This window comes from Puntigrus tetrazona, chromosome 7 (genome assembly GCF_018831695.1).
Source record: "Puntigrus tetrazona isolate hp1 chromosome 7, ASM1883169v1, whole genome shotgun sequence".
NCBI lineage: Eukaryota > Metazoa > Chordata > Actinopteri > Cypriniformes > Cyprinidae > Puntigrus > Puntigrus tetrazona.
This window is the reverse complement of record NC_056705.1, coordinates 20,239,819-20,263,644: the sequence shown is the minus strand read 5'-3', so window position 1 is coordinate 20,263,644 and position 23,826 is coordinate 20,239,819. Positions and strand designations below refer to the sequence as shown.

Sequence of the window (23,826 nt, the reverse complement as noted above, 5' to 3'; positions counted from 1 at the left end):
GCTGAACTCAAAGAACACAAACTTGAAATGTTTGCTGTGTTGTGGGGTCCAAAGTAATTGAGAAGCCTAGAATCTGCAGATTGTATTGTTATTGTTGACAATTCTTGGCCAGAATAAAATGAATTATGAAATAGACTTTGTGGTATTAGTGAAAATTCCATGTGAGACTGGGGAACCCCTGCTATCAACATACCTGCAACATTTTCACAATAACTCGCACCTTGCATAATAAGAAATGTGCCAGAAAACATACATTTATTTTTAAAAACAGCAAATATGTCACAAACAGCTGCAGTAAAATCAAGGAAACTGTTTAGGCATATTCTTCTTTTATTGAGTTCACTGAACAGTCTTGCGTCATTTTATTGAGATTATTTGTGTGGGTGGAATGCAGCTCCTGTTAGGTTTTTTATAAAAAACTGGGCCATGAAAGTGCAAAAAACATGAAAAAATGTATAAAATGTTTTGTTTTGTGTTTTAACAGTGGTAACCTAACCTAACCTAACCAAATGCAACCTACAAACAAACATGGGACTGAGTCTACCAGTGGTAATGTGGGTTATCTGTGTCGTGACACCTTAAGATAATGTGAGAACAAGTGTAAAGGTCCTTTCGCCATTTTTCTAGATGAAGCATAGTTCATAATGACAAACCCAAACATGTCAGTGCTCTTTGACCCAGCGACACAGTTATCTTTATGACAAGTGAAAAATAGTTATTAGGCTAATTAAACTTCAGAGAAGCTCTACTGTTATAACACTGAATCGATCATGGCCAAATCACGACGCAGGGTCGTTTTAAGCGCTTCCGGGCGGAAACTTTACGCACTGAGCGTGTGCCAGTGTTCCAGCGTCTTGCCGGTAAAGAATACGCGGCAGTGTAGTATGATGTGCGTTTTCACTAGTGCTTCACACCCAGCCGGTGCATTTCCCAGCCTTCCGGAGTTCTCCACAAATGAGCCAAAGATCTGACAGCGCGCGCTAACTTAAGAAAATGAGAAATCAAACTGGGGAATGATTGTTCTGTGCTTCTGAACGGACTTACTTTTTTTTTTGTTCCGACCGGACTTATTGAATCCTTCTAGGCTAAACATGGGGCTATCCCGAAATGAAACAGAAATTTGGACAGAGGAGCATATGGACACGAACCACACGACCGACAGTTTCGGTCTGGAGGTTGTTATCGTGCCCGTCGTATTTGGATGTATATTTTTCGTGGGAATCATTGGAAACACTCTAGTGATGGTTGTCATTGGAAAAATAAAGTCAAGGCGCTCGAGAAGTCCCACTAATATTTTCATCCTAAACCTCAGTATTGCAGATTTGTCTTTCCTCCTGTTTTGCGTCCCGTTTCAGGCTACCATATACTCTCTCCCCGAGTGGGTCTTCGGGGCTTTTCTGTGTAAATTCGTGCACTACTTTCATATGGTTAGCATGCTGGTGAGCATTTTCACTCTCGTGGCCATGTCGGTGGACAGGTACATTGCCGTGGTGCTCTCCAAAAAGTCGCCATGCATTCGCAACCGGAGGAATGCGTTCATCGGCGTCTGTGTCATTTGGATGCTTTCCTTCATCTTCGCGGTCCCGGTTGCGCAGTACCAATTTTTGACGGATTACCACGAGGCTCCCAATAGCACGTTCTGCTGGGAGGTATGGACCGAGCGTGTGGCCAAGCAAACTTATAAAGTGACTATTCTCGTGACTGGGTATCTGTTACCGTTGGTTTTGATCACATGCTGTTATGCCAAGGTAAGGAAACGTCATTAAGACAAGTTTCTTTTAAAGCCATCGAGAGAGCGCCTCTACGTTGAACTAACCGATCTATTGTTTAAAGTTCGGGAATAAACGTTTGAGAAATTATTAAACGTTTTTCACAGGAAAGCTACTCGGTGCGCGTTGGCTTGTGTGCGAGTTCTCTAGTTAGCGTCCAAATTATTATTATTGTAATGAGTTTAATAATCCACTATGGGCAAAGCAACCGTGGTCATAGCACTTGAACCTTTAAAGACCGTTTTATTCAGTCTAGCGCGTCAAGGATGCAACAGGTGGCCGTGCGCCCACACAGAGAGCTCGGCGTGCACTTGAGCGTTCCCCCCGTCTGCTCTTTCTTAGATTTGGGTGAAGTCGCCTTAGAGACATCACGCAGACGTCACTGAGCGTTCAAGAATGATCTTTGTCAGGCTCGTCAGTGCGTGCTCCTTCTAGCAAAACGGTGTTTGCAGTTGCATGCGTAGTGATCTCAAATCATATCTGTGTATATCGGTTTGTGATACTGTAATTGTGGAATTACGATGAACAATCGACATTGCCACGAGTGGACTGTGACCAGTACTGTGAGGTTTAGATTTTTAGCCAAAATTAAGGAAATACTAGTTTAATTTGACTACGGTGAAACAAAAATGGAAATGTTCAAAATGGAAGTTTTGGGTCTTTCAGTCCATTTTATCTTTCAGTCCTCCTATATGCCAGTATGCTCCTATGTTAATAAAATGAACTGTTATGCTAATAAATGTACAGTCTTGACATTTGATGATTCATTTCAAACTATTTTCGTTTAATTAGATTTTTTTTTGCAACTGAGTAGCAAGTAATACATTATATATATATATATATATATATATATATATATATATATATATATATATATATATATATATATATATATTATGACTGCAGTTCTTTTGTGTGTAGTCAAGCATGCATCAACACAGGAAAGAAACTGTAAATTTCAAAAGATTTTACACTGTCATTTGCTTATTTAACAATTTTTGATGACTGCCACAAAACGTGCGCTCTTATTGTATTTAATTTGAGTGTTTATTCGGTGTATATCAATTATTTATTTTATATTTCTATGTATTTATTTTGCGTAAATGTTGGACAGGACCAGGATGATAAATGTGTCCCTGCAATGCTGGAATGACTTGTAAATCTTGTAATGTGTTATAGTTTATCACTGTCATCCAGAGAAGTGTCAAAACACTAGCCACACAGTGTCTGCTATCACTTGCGGCTTCTTTCATCATTCATCACCGTTAATGATAAATAATGGTTGGTATACACTTTCAGGTAATAATATTTTAATAAGTGTAATATGTTATTTGACTTGCAGGTATTGTATCATCTTCATAAAAAAATGAAAAATATGTCCAAGAAGTCTGAACGTTCAAAGCGAAAGGTAAGATTTTTGTGTGTATGTGTGTGTTGATATGTGTTGTTTTCCTGGTCTTTACATCATTTATGATTTTACCAGATATGATGGCGTGCTGGAGTGCTGCAGTAGTTTTGTTGCCAGTATTAGTTTAGTATTTGTTCCGAAAATGTATGCATGGGTACAAAAGCTAGCGGAGCAAGACAGACCTCATAAACCTTCATGGTTGATATATATTGATGTGTATTTAGCCATTCACTACGTTTAATCATTTTAACTCATGGTAATTCAAAATCTATCACTCTCGAAATGGCCATTGAAATGTCATCTAAGCAGATCAGTGTATTTTATCGCATAACAGAATACCAAATCATGGCACATGGCACATGTCTACTCTGCAGTTATTGAGAGGAGCTGCTGCACATGTTCTGCTACCCTTGATAAGTGTCTAAATACTTTAATATTAATATTAAAACCTTTATCTATTGTTTATCATTCGAAATAAGATGTAGAATCAAAGCATTTTGTGACATGATCCGGTAAGTGCCACTTTGTTTGATATTTTGTTATCTGAAGCAGTGACATTCATGCTGTGTGACTCAACTATCTAAATATAATGTCGTAAGCCTTATATGTGAATTTCTGCCCGACAATATTTAAATGCTATCAGTATTTACAGTCAGTTAATCGTGTGTATCAGAAGAAACATTTTACATGCTTCAAGATCCTTAATAGTTCACAGCTTGAGAATTTCAAACATATTGACTTTCAAATCAGATATTTTAAGTGCATAAAATTGTCAGTTTTAATTCAACAGTGTATGTCAGAAACCATTGCATCTGTGGTTTTAGTGCCTCACTAAAGTTAATGGTACATAATAGCCAATACTCTCCAGAGTGGTCTCTTGTAACCAATGGCAACCAAAGGCATCTTTTTTGCACTGGACACGGAGCAGTAGGAGGGTTATATTATGGGGTGGCTGGAGTCAGAAGGGAATTCTAATGATGCTTTCACATGTTGTTGAAAGTCATATAATCCTAACCCACGTTGGGATCTCAGGATCTCACACAGAAAATACACTAAACCTGAAACAAAAATTTTTTGGGCTGAATTGAATTTGACCTTTTAATGTGAGGAAAAAATAGTGTTATCTGGCACATCTATCTACAATCTGTGACTATAGCAACAAGTCACTAACCTTGGATCCTTTCATAGTAGTTGCTGTAGTAATTCATGGGTATTATGGGCAAAATCTTATGTCAGAACACAGATTTGTGGGCTTTCATGTCAGTCAATTATACAGATCTCAGATGATGAAAAGGACTGATCTGTATCCCGCATCATCCATTGTGTAAAGAAAAATGTTCAGTCTGAAGAAACGTATGAAACTACGTCAAAACAGAGCTATATTAGTTCATGTGAAATGCAGTAAGAGAATCCAAGATGTTATTGAAGAGAAAAACTCTCATAGATAAAGGTGTAAAATTGTATTCATTGGGCTGAAACAATTTCATGAGTAAATATAAAAGTTATATATAAAAATAATTGGAATTTTCAAGCTTGATTACTTTATATTAATAATGAGGCACAAAACAAGATTTAAGCATTAGTCAAAATTATAAAATTCAAACTAAATGCTGACATTGTTTTTTTTTTCTTGAACTTCAAATTTGTCCGTATTACAACATATACATATAATATACAAAAATTGTATATGTATGCTTGTTTAATTTACAACTTAAACTGGCTGTAGATTTGTAGTTATGTTAATGTTAAAATTATATAGTAGATATAAATATATGCAGATCTTATATTAGCTAGAGCACATGGCATTGTTTTGTCAATCAACATCACATGTAGCTAAATGCATTAATGTCCACATGAAATCAAAATTAAATGTATGTAGTTTGTTAGCTCACGTTGCTCTCTTTGTGGTGAACAGTTCATTCGTGCAAATCAGTCCCTCCTCAAAAAAAGTTTGCCTTTGTAATCTTTAATCCAAATCTGAAAATGCTCCTCCCCTCTAAAATAACAGGCCTGCTGACATCAGTTTGACGGCTTGTATTAGGCGTGAGTGTGACGTCCTTAACTGCGTCTGTGTTCTTTACGAATGAAGCGGCTACTTTACTACATCCAAACAATTCAAAGTAGAAAAACAAACGACGCCCCCTAGTTTCCGTGTTCTGTTTCTCTCAGAAGTATGTCACAGTATGTAAAGTCCGGTTCACAAGGACTTTAAAAACACCAGGTGCAGCGTGACGAATGTTTATTAGCCAGATCCTTTTTTTACCATTCCAAAATATAACAATCTGAAGATACTGCAATGAGTAGAAATGTAAATTCAAGCTAATGAACAAAAGCTTTAGTAACTCAGCAAAGAGGTCTGCTGTTTCAATTTACAGGCCCCGCAGTCGTGGGCAGAGATTAGCACTAAGAAAGCAAACCACGGTCCTTCATTATTATAGTTATCTGTAGCCATAACTGAGGGTCAGGGCTGTCACAGTGCTACAGTAAACAGCCAGATTAGTCAGTCAGATGCAATATATTTTCAGTGATCTCTGTTGGTTACTATGCCTGTCGTCTTCTGTTTCGCATAATAAGAACTGACCACTTACTAATTGTAACTGCAACTGTAGGTATGTTAATTTAAAAATTGTAAATAATTGAGAAAGGCGATATTCAAACACTGCCGTTAGCTGTAAGCTTTTCAGCTGTTCAAGGTCACATTACAGATGGAAAGCAAGATTATCTGACCATGTCCAGAAAACCACCTTGCTTAAAGCTAGAGATTTTCCATGGATTTAGTATCACCTAATTTAAATAATTCGAAAAACAAGGGCTGTGCTTGACTGTGCTATGACCCTGTGAATGTAAATGGTCACCACGGGCTACGGTCTCTGTTTTGCTAATGCATGTGCTTTTGCATCTGCAGAGGAAAAACAGATGAGAGAAAACTGAAATGCGTTAGAAATGATTTGTTGGAAATAGTGCCTGTGGTTCTTCTGGGTTAATTGGTGGTGAGAAGCTCATTGGTCACTCGCGAGCCCATGAGATCCTGTGTCATCAAATGTCACAGACAAACCCAAAACTATCAGTTGTTCCCAGAGGTTGGGAAGGGAACTGATAGGGCTGTTAACTCAATAGGGAGCAGAGGTGGTGGTGCTGATGAAGTTCACCAACTGACACATTACACATTACGTGCATCATGTTGCTTTGCTTTTTAATTGATTTAATTTAATTTAAAAAAACAATGTAACAATGCAAAACACAGTTGCACAGTAGCAGAATTTCAGCAAAAGCAGTCTCTAGGTGCAACATACACTATCACAGTTGAGCTGTTTTGAGGTGGCAAGGCTTATTCATGAGTTGTGGAGAATATTTTAGAGCTCTCTAACAGAACAGGAACATAAGATCTTTTCACATTCACCTTGGTGCTGGTCACATCTGATAACAAAAGCGTACTGAGGACTCGGCAGGGGTTCTTTTCTCAATCCCAATTTCAGAGGACCAGCAAACATCAGGGGCTGTTGCCGCATTTTGACAAGTTCACAGTTTCATCTTAGATGTGAGGGTGCACATAAAATACAAAATACACTTGATTGACATTTCATTATTGATGCTATGGGTAAGCTATATTTGGAGTGCTGTGTGCCACATTAATAGAAATTTTGTGGGTAAGTGAGATTGAGAAAACAAAATGTGAAGATTTGTTTCATACATTATGCTTGCACACTAACTCGTCTTTCTTCACTGTCAGAAATAAATCCATGACACTGTCTTTATGAAAGATGGTGCTTGTCAGGACTAATCAGATGTAGTCTCTGTTAAATGATGGAGAATGTAAGTATAATTTAATCATTATTCGCATTGTCCTACTGACATGCAACATAATGGCTAGCATTAACTGGAATTGTCTGTGAAAATCATTTTGATTTAGCTCACCAAAATTGTGTAAGACATGGAGTGCAGTCATTGCCCACGTAAGGTCTTGGGCATTAAAATATGTACAAGGTAGCTGAAATGTCAAATACTGTTCGCTAAATAATGATGAAATTTATGTGGATATCTATTTCAAAAAAACAGCCAAGAGGATGAAATCTTATTTCAGAGTTTAAACCTTATTTCAGATTCTTTGGTAACTGGGTCTCCATAATGAATATCGCAAAATCAAAGTAGCTATTCATTCTGTTAACATCTATATTAAATAAAAATCTTGTTTTAAAATTCATTAGATGAGCATACCTGTGACCGTACATCAGTTAGATTCTGTTTGTTATTCAGCACGAAATGGAAATTGCGACAACTTTTCTTACATATTGCTGCTTCTATTATATCAGAGTGAAACGTTGAGCAGGAGTATAACAGGAATTATTTATGGAAGAAATTGACAGTTATATTGACTGTAGCTCCTTTAAGCCAGCTGTGGCACCACCTGCTCCTGCCATACATCTGTTCGTTTCAGCTGAACCTTTGACCTGAGGTTGTTTTGAATTGCTCCAACAGTTATGTGAACTTACTTGACTGCACTTTTTCATTATGAAAAACTTTGTCTATGTTTTGGTACCGGACTGTTCTCTTTCTCTAGCTTTACCTAGACGGAGGCAATTCAGTGAGGTCGACAAAATCATACGCTTCACTTTGATTTCATATGCAGTATTTAACCTCCACATTCCTATTTACAATCAATCTGGTCGCACATAAAAGCAAGATCAGTGAAATTGGCAGAGACAATGGTAATTTTAGCAAAATCAACCTTACAGAGTGCTCTTTCAGAAAGGCAATTTGGAAAACAAAATATGACTTCTATGTTCGTTGGTGCATCCCAAAACAATTCCTTTTTGGCCCTAAAATTGCATATATCCAGCAGCTACAGCAAGAAAACAGTAATGGTGGATTGCTGTTACTCACTCAGGGCTGTGTTTATGCTAATAGGTCAAAGCAGTTGACGATATTACAAGAGGTTTCTTATCCTTACATCTTTTGAAAAAGCCTAAAAAGACTAAATACATCACCAATGGTGTGAATTTCACAACTGCTCCAGTATACTGCTTTATAGCCAACAGAAACTTTAGGATTGTGCTAAAGAGAAGCTTAGCGCTGTTGCTATCATGAAATTGCATCCAATTTTGTCATAATGGGACTGCATGCGTTGACCTGCTCTCCAGCTAGTGTGAATGAATAGTTGTAAGTAAACCATCCCTTTAAGAATTGTTGCCTTGCAAAAAGCTGGAAATGTGTACAGAATTGTCACAAAAAGCCTTATCTATAAATGTTAAGTTAAGTGACTTTGTTAGTCTCCTTAATAGTGCGTGTCCTAAACTTTCAGTACCACAGTATAGAGTATAGAGGATCAGGAGTTCTGCAGTTGAAATTGTTAAACAATAACGGTGTTTACGGGACACCGCAGAGTTTTGCACATCTGAAGGTAATAAAAAATCATGCCTTGTTGTTACACAGTGCTACTTCGAAAAATATCCTGTTGACAGGTGAAACCAGGTTGAATTGTTTAGAAAATCACATATACACACACACAACACTATGTGCCTCAAAGGTCTGGACAGCCTGCTGTATCATCAGGAGGAAAAATGAATTCCTAGGTTTATCAGGACATTTTTGAGGAGAATGCGCAGCCATCTGTTTAACGGTTAAAACTCAACAGAAATGTAAATGTGATTTAATACAACAATATCCTAAAACAACAGCAAATGCCAGCAACAGAATAACTTCAACAAAAAAAGTACACTTTCCAGAGTGGCCCAGTCCTGATTTCAAGTCTTTAACGAGATGCTTTGGCATGACCTTGAGAGAGTGAATTACACCAGATGCCCCGATAATGTTGCTGAACTAAAACTAGTTTGATTTGAACGATGGTGCACAATTTTCTCTGATTGATGTCCTGGTCATTTATTAAATACTTATTTGATTATGCCAGCTGTGCATGTCCTTTTTTTGTCATTATATTTTAGAATTTACTTAGGGTTCGCATACTTTTTTTGCTTTAACTGTAAAACAAAGTTTTCACAATTCATAACTGAGTCTAATATATGTGCAAAAAATGCCGCCATTAATTGATAAGTAGCTTGTCTTAGGTATTTTTAATTAATTCATAGATATTTCCTGTACCATGTACAGCTTTGTAATTGAAATAGGAATCCTTTTGTAATTGTTTAGGGGGCTGTCTCTAGTTGAATAAACCCTGAACAACTCAAATTAAAACAATGTGGTTATTAACAATTATTTGAAAGCACAAAATAAGGAACAGAAAAATAACTGTATGCTTATATTTTGACAGCCTTGCTAGCATGTGAATATAAAATCACAGTCTCTTCGACCATACTCCTATTCCCACTATCATAAATCATATTCCTATATAGATTTCTGTTCTGTTCTCCTGTGAAATATTATGTTTGGGGCTGTTGCACTGGGCTGGGTGCCCTGTCTCACTATGCTGCTGTGGAACTGAAAATTAATTTGCATAGAGAAAGAACGCATAAGGGATTGGTGGAACAATGTTTTGTTGCAAGATGAGATTTCAGTCTCATATCACCGTGTTATGCAATGATGTGGCTCTTTTTCCTTTTCACCATTCCCTTTAATCCCTTGCGTGAGACTGTGCAATTGAACTTTTCAAGTGGCTAAACTTTCCCAGCACCGGTGTGCAAATCCCACGGGTCTCTTTTGGGTTACAATAGAGAGGATCTAACCTGTGCATTTCGTTCAAATGAAGTTCATTCACACTGGCTGGAGAGCAGGTCAATGCATGCAGTCCCATTATGTCTCTATCCAGGACAAAATTGGGTGCAATTTCATGGGTGCAGCTACTCTTTGGCACGATCATAAACTATACTGGATAAGTTGTGAAAATTGTCTTTTTAGCTTTTTCAAAAGATATGAGGATAAAATAATCAATTTGTATGAGGTATTTTGTTATGCTGCGTATGGTATCTATAATCAGTGAAAGATTCTGCACAGGCATTGTCTGATCCCTGCAAAGTTGCACAGAATTATTCAGAGTGAAGATTTTTTTAAAGTTTGCAAATAGAAAGCCGTGGATAGGCATTTTGGAAGCAATTTTTTTAGAGATTCTTGGCCCGTTGTTATATCCTACCATTCTATTGTCTTGGAAGCTCTGCATCTCGTCTCTTGTGGTGAATCCTCTGTGATTATGGTGGGCATTATCACAGCACATAGTACAATCCTAAACCACCTGAAAAAAATTACTTTCCAGATTCACAGATACTCTCGTGAATGGTCTATATCTAGGAACAGTCTAGGAACTGAGAACATTTTAGAAACTGTTCAACGTTACTATTTTACTTTAATTACAAAAAGAATAGGTTCTTTAAATCTGACCACCGGCACAGCGGAATAAACTGATGGAAGGTGTCTGTCAAATGTTCTATTTAATGCAATAATTTCTTTGCCTATATCTGTAATAAAGTGCTTTAAAGTATGATTTTAATTATGATTTGGGTGACGGAGCCAAATGTCATGCGTGTCGAAAGAGGTTAGGAGAAAATGTCATTATGAAAAATATTGTACACTGCGATTGCTTTATTCCATTATCTGTATAGAATCAAGTAATATTTTAAAGTCTAGGTTCAATATGTTTGGCTAAGTGGTTCTTTTGTCAGTGTTTCTGCTGAAGATGGAGTGACTGCTTTTCTTCATTACCTTTTCTTCAACATAATTACTCGTTATTCATAATTACTATGTAATTTCATAATATGTCATATAATTTCATAATTACTATGTGAAAGAACATTATCTGAAATTAATTTTTGCCTATTATTTTAATAGTTTTATCAACATTGTTGGGCTTTAATGAAAACAACCCAGGAGATTAAGGCCCAGAAAGACAGGAGAGGAGGGTTTGTTAAAGGATGAATATTCCCTTAGTAACACCGAAAGAGTCAGAATCTTGTTTTTCAAAACTCAGCCCATTTAAAAACAAAAAGCTCCACAAGAAAGCTGTGACGAACCTTATGTTTTCCATAAATCAAACCTAAAAAATTCATGTGGCTGAATTCTCTGTCTCTTTTTGTAATAGACTGAATTCTCCTGTGGTCACTGGAAATGCATTTTTTTGTTTTAAAAGTGAAATAACATGCAAAAGCGTCCAAAAAGATGACTTTTGGACATCTTGTCATGCCTGAGATAATGTTGCCAGTGGTTCCCCACCCAGGTGATGGCTCTGGTCATTATTCTAGCCTCACAAACAGTCTGACACAAGAGTTCATAAATTAACAAGCTCTTGCCCTTGTCAGAATAAATGTTACAAAATACAATAATGTTAACAGAGTTACAATATCTAACAAACAGTAGAGCAGCATCATACATCACCCAGTCTAAAATAAATCTAAACTATATTAGACTGCAATGCACATTGTGAACAAAGCTTTGTATATGATTACTGGTTCTGGCTCAGTGAAACTGATAAAGCTGGATGAGACGCTGAGGAAGAACAGATAAAGTTTAAATAGCTACTGAGAAACAGAGAGAGAGTGTGCGTGTTAAAGCGAAAGAGTAATTGAGGAAAAAAGCTTTAGTATAAACACATCTGCTCATTTGTTAAAGATAACAAAATCTCTGATGGGCAAACCACTCTGAAGCTCTCAAAGCAGAAAAGATGTTCAGTAGGCAAATCCTGGCCCTGCTCTTTTTCCACTGTCACTTGAAGTGAACGCTTTACAGCTACAGTTACTTACAACTACTGTGGAACATTTTTACTTAAAGTGTTCCTATCATGGGTTATGAAAGGTTTATATTTTGGGAGTCCCCAACAAAAGGTTGACATGCATACAAGGTCAAAAATGACTTTCATTGTCTTATAATATGCATTTATTTTTTTGCATGACAATGTTCTGCTTCAAAACTTTGCATGATGTTTTCATTCACTTAGAGCTCTGTTACACCCTGCATGAAAGGGAATTTTCAAAAATCCTTAATAAGGGTACTTTAAAGTGCTTACTGTCATTAGAGGGTTTTGTCTATTCTTGATTGCATGTTTCATTGTAAGCTGATAATGGGAACCATCTTAGGACTAAAAGGACCCTAAATTTATGACATTTAGAAATCTTTGTAATACTTGGAGGATTTAAGATTTGCATATGCTTAATGTTCCACTTTGATAACAATTCTATTTATATAATTTTTCATATAAAACAAAAAAAACCCAAGCAGTACATTTTCACTGTCTAGTTTATAAAGGTGGAAAAACTTATTTTGCTTTTTTTAATGGTATTTTTCTGTTTAGTTTCAACTGTCATCTATTATATTTGGTCTGCGTATGAGTGTGTCTTTGACTATTGTGTCACTTGTCACAGCTTTTTCAGCTTCTAATGCTCAAAGTCCTGGTTTTTCCATGCATAAGTGTTGTGGCTTTGCAGTTACTGTTGTGCTCTTTCTTGTGAGTTCACTTAAAGAGACTATTTCAAATTTAGATTGATGCAGCTTTAATGCTGGAGTAAAATGAAGATACTTCAATAATTAAATTATAATTTATAAATGGCTAGACCACAGAAAATCTTTTTATTTTCCTTCGCTTTGTAAAAACTACAAATGTGTGTTCAATAAACATCTATCAAATTTTATATATCTTGATAAAATGATTTACCAGTGTGGTCTGTGTAAAGTAATAATCCTTCAAATCTGCCATGACCATATAAATAGTCCAAGCGATAAAAGCATGATTTAGCAACTTTACAGTTCAAACGGCACATGTTTGTGCCTTAACAGAAATATCAGCTTCATGTGTCTGCTTTTAAATCCTCTGAAATGCTTTGCCCTTTGCTAACATTGTAAGTGCCTTATTGTAAATGTGATTTTTGTATGGTTTTAACAAAGTGAGATCTGTCAAAATGATTTCTATGATAATTTACAGCTTTTCACAAATGCATTGATAGAGATTAACTTGTATTGAACCGGGATTCTGAGCTATTCATTTTATAAATGCCTAGATATGGAGTATTCATATACTTCTGTCATATCCTATCAATCAAAAAACAGGAGTATATAAATAGATGCTTACCTCAGCCTCTGACAATTCTTCAGCGTCCCTCCCTGCCACCTCCTCCTCTATTTCTGTTGTCTCTTTTTATATATTGAACATTGTATAATTTGTATTCAATTCTCCAAGGAGAGAATTTGAAATCTCAAGTGAAGTCTCATGCTTGAGGAATGCATAGATAGCATTCCAAATATGTTTAACTTTATCTCCTTCAAGGGATTATGAAAATATGAGCTCATAAATTTTCTGGTTTATTGTGTAAGGACCAGGCCACATTACATTGTTAAATCATTAAATCATTCTGCAGGAATTTTGCAAGCCTTTTCGAAGTCAAATTTGAACCATTTTCTTTTGCCAATATCGAATAAATACTCCTAAATAGTCTCATGGCATAAACATACCTGTGTGCTCTTTTTAGCGAGACACAAATTACATACCAATAAGTACATATCACTGCAGTTTCTAAAAGAAATGCACACTAAAGGCAGTAAAACCTTTTCACATGAATTTACGCACAATGACTCATATCATGATGAATATCATGTTATGACTTCAAAAGAATATTAATATGCTAGATTTGAAAACGAATGCTTTTGAACGCTGGCATCACACATGTCCAGCTTTATATCTATGGGTTTTCGTAGACAGTAGGTTTGTGTGGCAGCTCACAGAGTAAAGTGATGTACTTCAAAAGGTTCAAAGGTTTAAAATGACACGGCCGCTTCAGCAAATGTGTTTTTATATCAGTTTTGCATTTGTTAACACTCTCGGATAGGTTTAGGGTTGGAATTTGGTGTAGATGGTGGATATTTCCAACCATCACAATATATACCTGAAGCAACGTTATAAAAATGCAGCAAAACATATATCAACGTAATAAAATGTGCCAGGGTTCACGTATTAAACACAAACCTGTGTTTTAGCACCACTACGTGGACATTTCTCTTTGAAACTGCAGTGAAAGTTGGCATGTAAGGCATGTAAAAAGGGCAAGACCAGGTTGATCAAAACATCCTTACAGTAATGCATAAGGGCTGCTTTACATTCCAGAGACATTACATGGCTTCTTCACTTTCAGCTGGAATTTACAATTCAAGACACTGTTCCTGGTTTACGCTGCTGTCAGTAGCTCCTCTTGAATGCATTTTGTTAGGTAGAAACACAATTAAGTGAACATTGCATTGATTGTGGACTTCTAAAATAGTATCTAATCTAAACTTACACACAGGTGATCACAAAATAAAATAACTGAGTCAGGTATGCTTTCACGTTGCATCCTGTTTGCATCCCTTAGTTTCTTTCACTGCTGATCAGTTTAATGCTGTCAATGTTGTGCACGCTGTTCACATCATTAATATCACACAGTTGTACCAAGAGATAAACATCTATAAATTAAATTGTCTTGACTGTGACAAAAGATTAAGAATGAGAAAGCGAAAGATGTGTTAGTGTATGTATAATGTAGAAGCAGAAGCAAGGGACACTTGCTCCTCAACAGACAAGGGTCTGAGCTAGCAGTCACTTCAAAGGGAGACCCATTACAAGGGTGTTGTACACCACAGCAAGGATTCCATTTCCTTTGAGATCAATGGATTGATGCTGCTGCCAAAACTAACTCTTCTCATTTTGCTTCAGATTCAGAGTCAGCATGTTGTAAGGAAGGCTTACTTGTAATTGAAGTATAGAGATGTGCCGTGCCTTGAGAGGATAAACAGAGTATCAAAACTAACTTCAAGGGTTACTTTTAAAAACTTTTGTCAGCAGAGACTTTAAGCTTTTACATATTTAATGACCACTATGCAACGGCTCATGCGACACAAGATTACCAGTGGGCCTAAGTTCAGTGGGAGGCAGCGTTTCTTATTCTCCTTGAGTTTTCTGCGAATTGCTGTCCACGTTGCTGTGATTGGCTGATAATACCCACCTATCTGTCTCCAAAAAAGGTCAGACTGGTGGAAATGGATGGACAGATAACACTGTGAACAACGCGCTCACCCAGACGTATTACTTTTAGACACATCTAAATCAAAACTAACTGGAACCTGAAAGTGTCTGTGCGTGAGCTGGTTCTTCGCGAGCACTCAGCTCCGTTAAATTAAAGGTGCACCTTCAAGCCTGTGACCTTCATGATACCTGCGGTGTTCGCAGAGAATTTAATGACTAATGGTCTGAAAAAGAAAGATGGCTACAAATAATAGGTAAACACCATATGGTAGGAAGAAATAGCTATCACAAGAAATGTAATGGTATTGTTGTTGTGATTATTTTTGAAGCAGGGTTTAAAGATGCACAAACGTGACAAGACTGTTCCGTTAAAAACAGTTCAGCTTTTAAAAGTGCGTTTTGAAACACCTGCGGTTTGTTCTGTTCTGCTCCATCTAGCTTTTTAAATGCAAGAATGCACTTTTTGTGAACAGCCCTTTACTTAGCACAGTGTAGCTATCTTTTTCTTCCTCAGTCTGTTGAGGAGCTGAAAAAAGCTGAAAGGATGTAATGGTTTCAAGGTCATAGCACTAGCGTAAGTACTTCAGAATGTGATTTTAAGTATATTTCATTACAGATGTTAATGTACAGTCACTCTACCTTAATTCTTTAAGTGTTTTAGTTGTAGCATTAGGCTAAATCTCAATTTGTCAGTTGGTAATGAGCAGGATAGACAGTATTAACTCTAAACTCTACTCTAAAGTATATGTATCTTAATGCACATGAAAATATCTTTAAACAATTATAATACGTACATGACTTCATCCTAATGATTTCATAATTTTAACATTTTAGATGAATTCAATAAAACTAACCTGATGAGGAACATAAATCCTCTCTTAATGATTTTCCATATACTCAGTCTGTTTGTCATCACTTTGACAGTACATCTGAAAGTCATTTTCCATTCATTTATGACAAACTACCTGAATTGTTAGCAGTCTATTGTTCAATCCAGCCCTCTCTAATTCACTTTATAATTGACAAAACTTTCATTCTTCTCAGTATTTTTGCTTTTCCATTCTGCTGTGTCCTCCCCTTTCAATCTAGGGGTGAATCATGAACAATAAACAGTGGAGATACTTTGAGGATCTCCAGCTCTCCAGGCCAAAAATCACAATTAACCGCAGATTTCTTTTTCAAATGACTGAAAGTGCCTTTTATTTGAACTCAATCAGTGGTTCAGGGGGAATAAACAGAACCAAATGAAAATCCAGAAAATACCTCTACCTAAAAGGAAAATAAATATGAACTTACTTATACATAAAAGAAAATAAACAAAGCAACATATAACCTCACTCCCTAACTATACGTTTAACAGGAGAAAACCACTTAGAAACAGATCTGTTGCGGCAGAGTAGATGTGATTTTGCAGGACAATGAGACAGAAATATTTACTACCGTTATGCTATGTAAATACTGATTTCATATGGGCTTATTTATGTTTCTGAGCGTGCACATGTAAGGGAGAGAAAGCACATCTGCTCTGTATGAGAGTGAAGACAATCCACTTGTGAGAGAAGAGATTTGTGCTCGCGCATTTTGATGCGCCATCGCATTACAATAATGCATTCTGGACATTCGTCATTAAAATAATGCCATAGAAACCGCATAGTAAATGAATGGAGAATATTGTGTTTTTCTCTGTGTGCTTGACCATTTCTGTATGTGGAGCTTGACTTGACGAGGTCTGCATATACTTTGTGTGAAAAGTATGCCTCAAATAAATTCTTAAAAAGGCGCAAGAATGTATGTACGTTTTCCTAATATGATCATTAAAAACCAACAATAATGTCTCTCTTTCTCAGTCATGCTCTCTCTGCCATTTTTATACTAGAAGCCAGCAAACATGCACCAAACAAGGGAGTGGACAGCACACACAGGTGGATGAGTGCAAATGATCACCATTAGCCTGTCAAGCACAGTCACACGAGAAGAGACAAAGACAGAGAGACCAACAATACAAAACACCAAAAACACTCTTTATAGAAATAATAAAAAGAAAAGTTAAAGGGGTCATATGGTGGGTTTTCAAATATCATTATTTATAACAGAATATGCTGAAATGCTTTAATTTTCAAAAACCATTATTTAGTTGTTTGGAAGGCACTTGGGAAAGGAAGCAATCTAATTTCCTCATTATCTTCAGCTAAAAATCCAAACATCTGGTTTGTGCTGTTCTAGTGTAAGTAATATTAATGATTCCAAACTGCATCTACTTTCAGAAGGCCAAATAAAGCAATTTTGCTTTGGCACAGCTTCTTCCTGTCATGCGGTTACTAAAACTAAAGAGGGTGTGTGGTCAAGAGCTTTATAAAGAATAAAAGAGTTTGACACTTTAGTCTTTGTGACCTCAGGCATGTTATCTATGCACTAACAGCTTGTAACACCCCAAAGAGAAGGGAAAACTTGAAATCAATTCATATGACCTCATTAGATGTAACAAACCCACCAATAAATTCTTCCTACATTTAGCTGTTTTGACATTTTTATTGTTCTTCACACACCCTGAACAGTACACACAGTATACACACTACCCTGGACCACATTATCAATGCCTTTCTGATGCCTAATATCCAGATTGTACTTGCGTACAATGAACGCCCTCGCATCAGTCGCTGGCTGGTATTACGCATACGAGAAAGGAACTTCAGACGGTTGCGGTCGGTAAATATAATAATACAAGGAAGATGTAACGAGTTAGGTTTCTGATAGCCTATAAAAGACGATATGTGGAGTCTGATTTGGAGACTGGCAAACATGGAGAGTTCCATGTATAGCTACTCCATGTTTTAACAGATATTCTGCACTTCCAACATTTAATATCGTGACACATTTCAATCGTTCTATTGGACACATCTAAAAAAAAGGGAAGTAAAAAAACTGAATCAATTTACACACATCCTTATACTGCTTTACAGATAAATTCACAGGATAAGAGCATAAATCACCCTGAATGCTTTAACTGTTTGGGGTTTTTTTTCAATTTTTGGCTTTCTCTCCACATGCGCCTTAAGCATATTCACATTGCAAACTCTAGTTTTATATTGACGATCAGGGGTTTGAATAATGTAATCAGTCACACTGAGCTTTTGCTCTGACATATAGCCCTGAAAACCTGCTTGTAAGGAAGCACAGAGTACAGGCATAAGCACAAGAACAGAGTCATCAACCTGCAAATTCCTTCTGACATTCTTTTTTTTTTTTTATCAAACTGCTGCTTTTTCTTCTCCTGAGCAGCAGATAGATAAATCTATCGCTACCTCACAAGTTTAATGAAGTCTCTCTGAAAGAACTAGAGATGCAACGATAATTCTGAGTATCTGCCAATACCGGTCTGATTCAATACCAGTGCAGTTTTCTTTAAATAAATGTACAATTTCTATTCCTCTGTGTATTGACCTGATCATCACTCTTTTGTGTGTTACTAAAATATACTAAATCGAAACAACTTAATTTGAATGAAAATAACTAATTTAAAATATTTCATAACCTATGACAAAAAATACTATTATAAACTTAGGTTAGTGCATAATTCAGCAGCTAAAGATACTATAATCTAAAATAAGAATGGGTGCCCAATAATTTTATAAAAATCTAAACATTTAGTGAAACAACATTATTTAATGACAAACAAATAAATGTTAATAAATGTAGGACAAAATCTGGATAAAATGTTACACATATTGTTGCAAAATGCACAAGAGCTCAACAGAAATGTTCAAAGGGAAGAGATGCGTAGTGTATTATATCTATGCACTCTTCAAGAGCGTTTCATCATCTTAACCTCGAACACAGCATGCAGTTTGAATGCTGAATGGAGAGAAAAGTTTATGTGAACTTGAATTTAACTATTAAAAAATGTATCTGTACGTACCTTACATTAAACGATGGAACAGTTTCAGAATGCTTATATAGTGCACAAACCCTTTATGGTGCTTTACAATATTTTTGTGCATTTCCCCTGGGCAATATCACAGAATAATATATGCACAATATTGGATTTGGTTTGGTCTCAGCCATCCGATAACCGATCAAGCGGAAAATGCCAGTATCTGAGCCAATACCAGATCAATGAATCCCTAGAATAAACTCAAATAATCCAAGAGAGACACATAGGACAAATAAAAAATTAATAGAATAGAAATTTAATTGCAGACAGTGGAGGTCACAACAGGAGTCTGACCCCTGACAAACCCTTTCAGCCCATGGTAGCAGACTGCAAACTGTTACCTTCACAAGCTGTGTTGTGTAAACAACTTGTTTTCCTTCGCCCAGGGTTCAGACAGTTGGTTCTGTGGATGGTGGGAGAGGGAAAATAACAGTAATTATGTTTGAATCAGTCTGAGAGCTGTTATTAGCCCCCCATTATTTTTTCAGTCCATTCACACCATCCAAAATTTACACATTCACTCATAATGTCAGGGTTTTATCTACTCGTGTTTGTGAAACAGTGGACAGAGCTAAGGTCAGTCATCAAATGCAAGGAAGAAAATGCCTCTCAGAGTGTGTATAAATGCTGCTTATTGTTCGATACGTGGACAAAGAGTATGTATGGTGTTCATCCTTCTGAATTTCAGTCAGAAAAATGAAATGCTTGTTATATTTTTGAAGAACCTTGGAGCCCCGAGCTTCTTTTTGACCTTAATTCTGCATAGTTTGCATATGTCTGTCAGTGAGAAACTTTTGGTTTCTGGAAAACAGTGGTTACAGATTTAAGTGGTTAAAGTGGCACAATACGACATAAAACAGCATAATGAATCAAATTAAAACCTTAATCGACAGCTAATCATGGTAAGCCGTTTTAAACAGGTGGGTTTTCAACAGTTTATTAAAAATTACTTAGTGTAGGAGCATTTTGAATATTCAAAGGAAAAAAATTCCACATCGGAGCAGATCGAGAGAAGGCTCTCTGTCCTATAGTTTTACCCCAGGGGTAACTAAAACACGGACATAAGAACGTGTCAAATTATGCACAACTTTATAAATTAAATCAACCGTTTTAAACTCAATGCGCAAAATATCAGTAGACCCCACTGACTTGTTTTGACATTTTGACAAAGTACTATTTTAAGTGAAATATGTCTAGAACACAAGGGCAATTAATGACAAATTTTCTTTTTTAGAGGAACTGTCCCTTTAATACACATTTCTGGTCATATTGTGAATGACTCAGTGATGCACTCCTCAGATTAAATGGATTGTGAATGATCAGCATTGGAGGGAAACATTAAAGGAAGATGCAATGATCAACAAAGTAGAAATGAAACAGTTGGATTCTCATTTGTTTATTCCTGTAATATCTCCAGCTGTGTGTTCGAAGAAAACCCTGTCCTTCTTTAGTTATTTTGAAGCAAAAAGGTAAGTAGCTGTTTATGTGAAAAGCAGCCATGGTGTAAGTGCTCCACCAAGCAGTTACACGTTTATCTTGTTACTCACCTGTACCCGATGTTCTTAGTAAATCTAAAAATCTTAAAATCCTGTTAGGTAGGTATAGGGAATGATATAATGAAGGAACATGGCTTCCAAACATCATTAGTTGTTCCGCGGTTTCTGCTAAGTAATGTTTATATTTATGTTCCTTTTACACTAGTTAAATATTCCAGTCCTTCTACATGATTACCAGTAGTTCATCCGGACTCCTTTGCTTAGTGTGTAACGTTCTACAACAACAATCAAACAAGGGTCAAAGCTTTGATATGGTAGAGCCAAGAAACTAAAAGACTTTTGTAACATTAAAACATTCTATCAAGCGTTCAAGGTCTAAAGGATATTAAGGACTGAAGAGTATCTCTAGGTCCAAGGGAGAATGACGCCAATCTACCAGAAAATGTCTTGCACTATGCTAGCTCTCATCCTGTGACTCACCATAGCTCGCTCTCTCTCCATTACTCGCCCACAACATGCTTCAAGTATACAGACCTTTTTTATATAGCATTTTACTATCTATTTGTTTCGTTTAAATGTTCTACCACTAAGGGTTAAACACGTCATATACTGGGGTTAGAGTTAGCCCCTAATTTGCCAAATATATTGTATATAGTCTATATTTGTATGTTACTAACTATTCTAATGCTGCTTTACTCATTCTGTTATTCTATTACAAGCAGTACTTAACCTTAAGCAAATCACAACTTGTGGGCTGTGACGTCTGCTAGACAGATGCTCTCTACATGGACACATCACAAGCCTGGCTTGGCTTTCCTCCACTGGTAATGAATTCATATATTGGGGAAAGGAAATGTCTGCTTTCCCAGTGTGCTAAAAAAACAGCTGCTGCGCTAAATTGTGAATAATCTTCAGGAAATTGGCATCTTTTTTCCAACCTCTCTGAAAACAGTGAGCTCAGCAGTCAGCGTCATTCTTATTGCCAGGCACCATTTATCTTATAGGTTTTAAACAGAGTGACTACATAACATCCATTAAGAGATGCATCTCGTACCTCTACGCATTACTGCTAATTTTAGTGTCGTAATTGAGTTCATTCTCCTCTCATCAGTCATCTTCTGGTGGTGGGCTTCGTCTACCCACTCTAAGGATGCATCACTTCATCTGTGACAAGATGAGCTACGCATTATCAAACCCACAGAAAGGTTCGCTTTGTGTCATCTGCTTTGTATCAAAAAACATGTTTGGCTCAAGGTTGAGAAACGTGGAAGAAAATGTCATACTCGTCTCACTTCGGCCTCTACTTTTTTAACACCACTATGGACAGCAATTCAGTGGAGGCTACACCAAAACCATCTGTCACCTGAACAGTTTGCATTCTCTGTGGCCTTCTATAATGACCTGTCCGGCCTACCAGACCTATTTACCGTTCTTAATAATTTCCTCCGTTGAGTCTCAATAAATGTTGTCATCTATTAATAGTGCTTTTTACAGAATAACCGTCACAAGTGCTTACATCTTTAAACACGCTGTTAATTGTTTAAGGAAAGTTTGTTTATGTATTACCCAAGCAAAAATAAGTTCAAAAATCAGGTCATCTGAGGTATGATTAACCGGCTTGTTTTTCTCTTTCTGCTTGTGTTTTCTAGACAGCTCAGACGGTGTTGCTGGTAGTCGCTGCGTTTCTCATCTGCTGGATGCCACACCATATTATAGCTATGTGGGTAGAGTTCGGCCACTTCCCGTTGAATGATGCTACTTTTGTGTTTCGCATCATCTCTCACTGCCTGGCCTATGGAAACTCCTGTGTCAACCCCATTCTTTACGCCTTCCTCTCTGAAAACTTCAGAAAAGCCTGCAAGCAGGTCTTCACGTGTCGTTTTTTTTACTCTCCTCCGCCCGTGGAGAAAGTGGTGCGCATTCGCATGGAGAACTTCTCCATGACACATTCCACCACTAACATATGACTCGAAAACATTTTAGAGAAATCAGCACTGTTAAAAACATTTCTGTTGTTGTCTTTGCTTCATGCTGTGCTGTCATGGATTACATTTCAAGGTTTGACTGACAAGGACAAAAAAAAAAAAAAAAGTTACCTTGAGAAGTAAAAAACCATATATAATATCTCGGTCTATGTTTATTAAAGGCTTTTGCCAATAACTATTTAAATGTAAATAGTATTTGTCAATTAAATGTTTTTACATTTTTTTATGTTAACTGTTAAATGTATTATTGTTATTGAAAATAATGAAAACGTATGTAGAGGTTAATTTTAATATATAATTACTATAATTATACTTGATATGTTTGAGAGAATCTCGCTAAAAGAGCATGACTGTGCTGTCTAAAGACCTTTTTGCATAGTGTTTATGTTGTATCTCAGTTTAAACATGCCATAAACTTTAATACTTACTTGTATGCTGTAATTAAATACTCTGTGACATTGGTTTACATGTATTATGTCCTGTCTTATGGTTATGTATCTATTAAAATATCCCTGAAGGTTATCCCCTTTAAAAATTCTAATAAAAACATCTAATTCAATGAACAATAAAACATGTTTAAAATATGTTTCCTGGTCCTTTAAGAGCAAGTTAGAGTGGGTTATTGTTTAAAGAGGATGTCGAAATCTTTATACCAATGCTTACGGTTAATTGTTTGACATACTGGAGATTATCCTAAACAAAAGACCAATGGAAACTCTGCGTGTGTGCCCATCTCTCACCAGTCTATTACTCACGCCTCTGTGAGATACCAGGACAGGAGCTCTTATAAACACAAATTCTTTTTTTTTTTAAATCAGGTACAAAGCAAGAGCCTCAAACCTTCCCCTTAAAAAGTGCTGGATGGCTTATTTTCCAAGTCAGATTGTTGTCGGGTGAATATGCTTGCATAAGATGCTACCATCACAAAGCTCTTTACTCATGTCTTAATCCTTATGAATCTCCAGCACAATGCAGCTCTTACAATAGCGTGGTATAATTCCACTGCAAATGATAACACTGTAAGTAAACCACAAAAATTTATATTTTATCTAAGTATATGATGTGTATATTTAAACATATAAGTAAGTAATGCTATATTCCACATGGTTGCAGTACTATAGGCCTGGTGGTACAACATTTATCGTACAGTTTTAGACTAGGAGAACTTGCAGGTGAGAAGCCTGGGAAAATAGTCAGAATCTGGTTATGCTAAACCATGCTCAGACAAATCATTAATAACAAAGTTAACCTGTTCAGACATTGTCAATTTGAACAGACATCCTTTTTCCCCAGTGCTTTTTGTTCAAAACT

The 23,826-nt window shown here is 36.5% G+C and overlaps 1 protein-coding gene across 1 annotated transcript; it reads left to right on the top strand.

Moving 5' to 3' along the window:
• The first annotated feature begins 769 nt into the window (after positions 1 to 769).
• On the top strand, positions 770 to 23,075 carry galr1b (galanin receptor 1b). The gene is made up of 3 exons (XM_043243182.1): positions 770 to 1,748; positions 3,112 to 3,177; positions 22,180 to 23,075. The coding sequence occupies exons 1-3, from the start codon at positions 1,092 to 1,094 to the stop codon at positions 22,495 to 22,497; spliced, it is 1,041 nt and encodes a 346-aa protein (XP_043099117.1). The 5' UTR covers positions 770 to 1,091; the 3' UTR covers positions 22,498 to 23,075.
• Positions 23,076 to 23,826: the final 751 nt, after the last annotated feature.

What these genes read in the sequence shown, in the direction of transcription:
- galr1b (XM_043243182.1), top strand. Translation starts at nt 1,092, where the DNA reads ATGGGGCTATCCCGAAATGAAACAGAAATTTGGACAGAGGAGCATATG. An exon ending in TCACATGCTGTTATGCCAAG is followed by an intron (nt 1,749 to 3,111) that starts GTAAGGAAACGT and finishes TTTGACTTGCAG; the next exon opens with GTATTGTATCATCTTCATAA. An exon ending in CTGAACGTTCAAAGCGAAAG is followed by an intron (nt 3,178 to 22,179) that starts GTAAGATTTTTG and finishes TGTGTTTTCTAG; the next exon opens with ACAGCTCAGACGGTGTTGCT.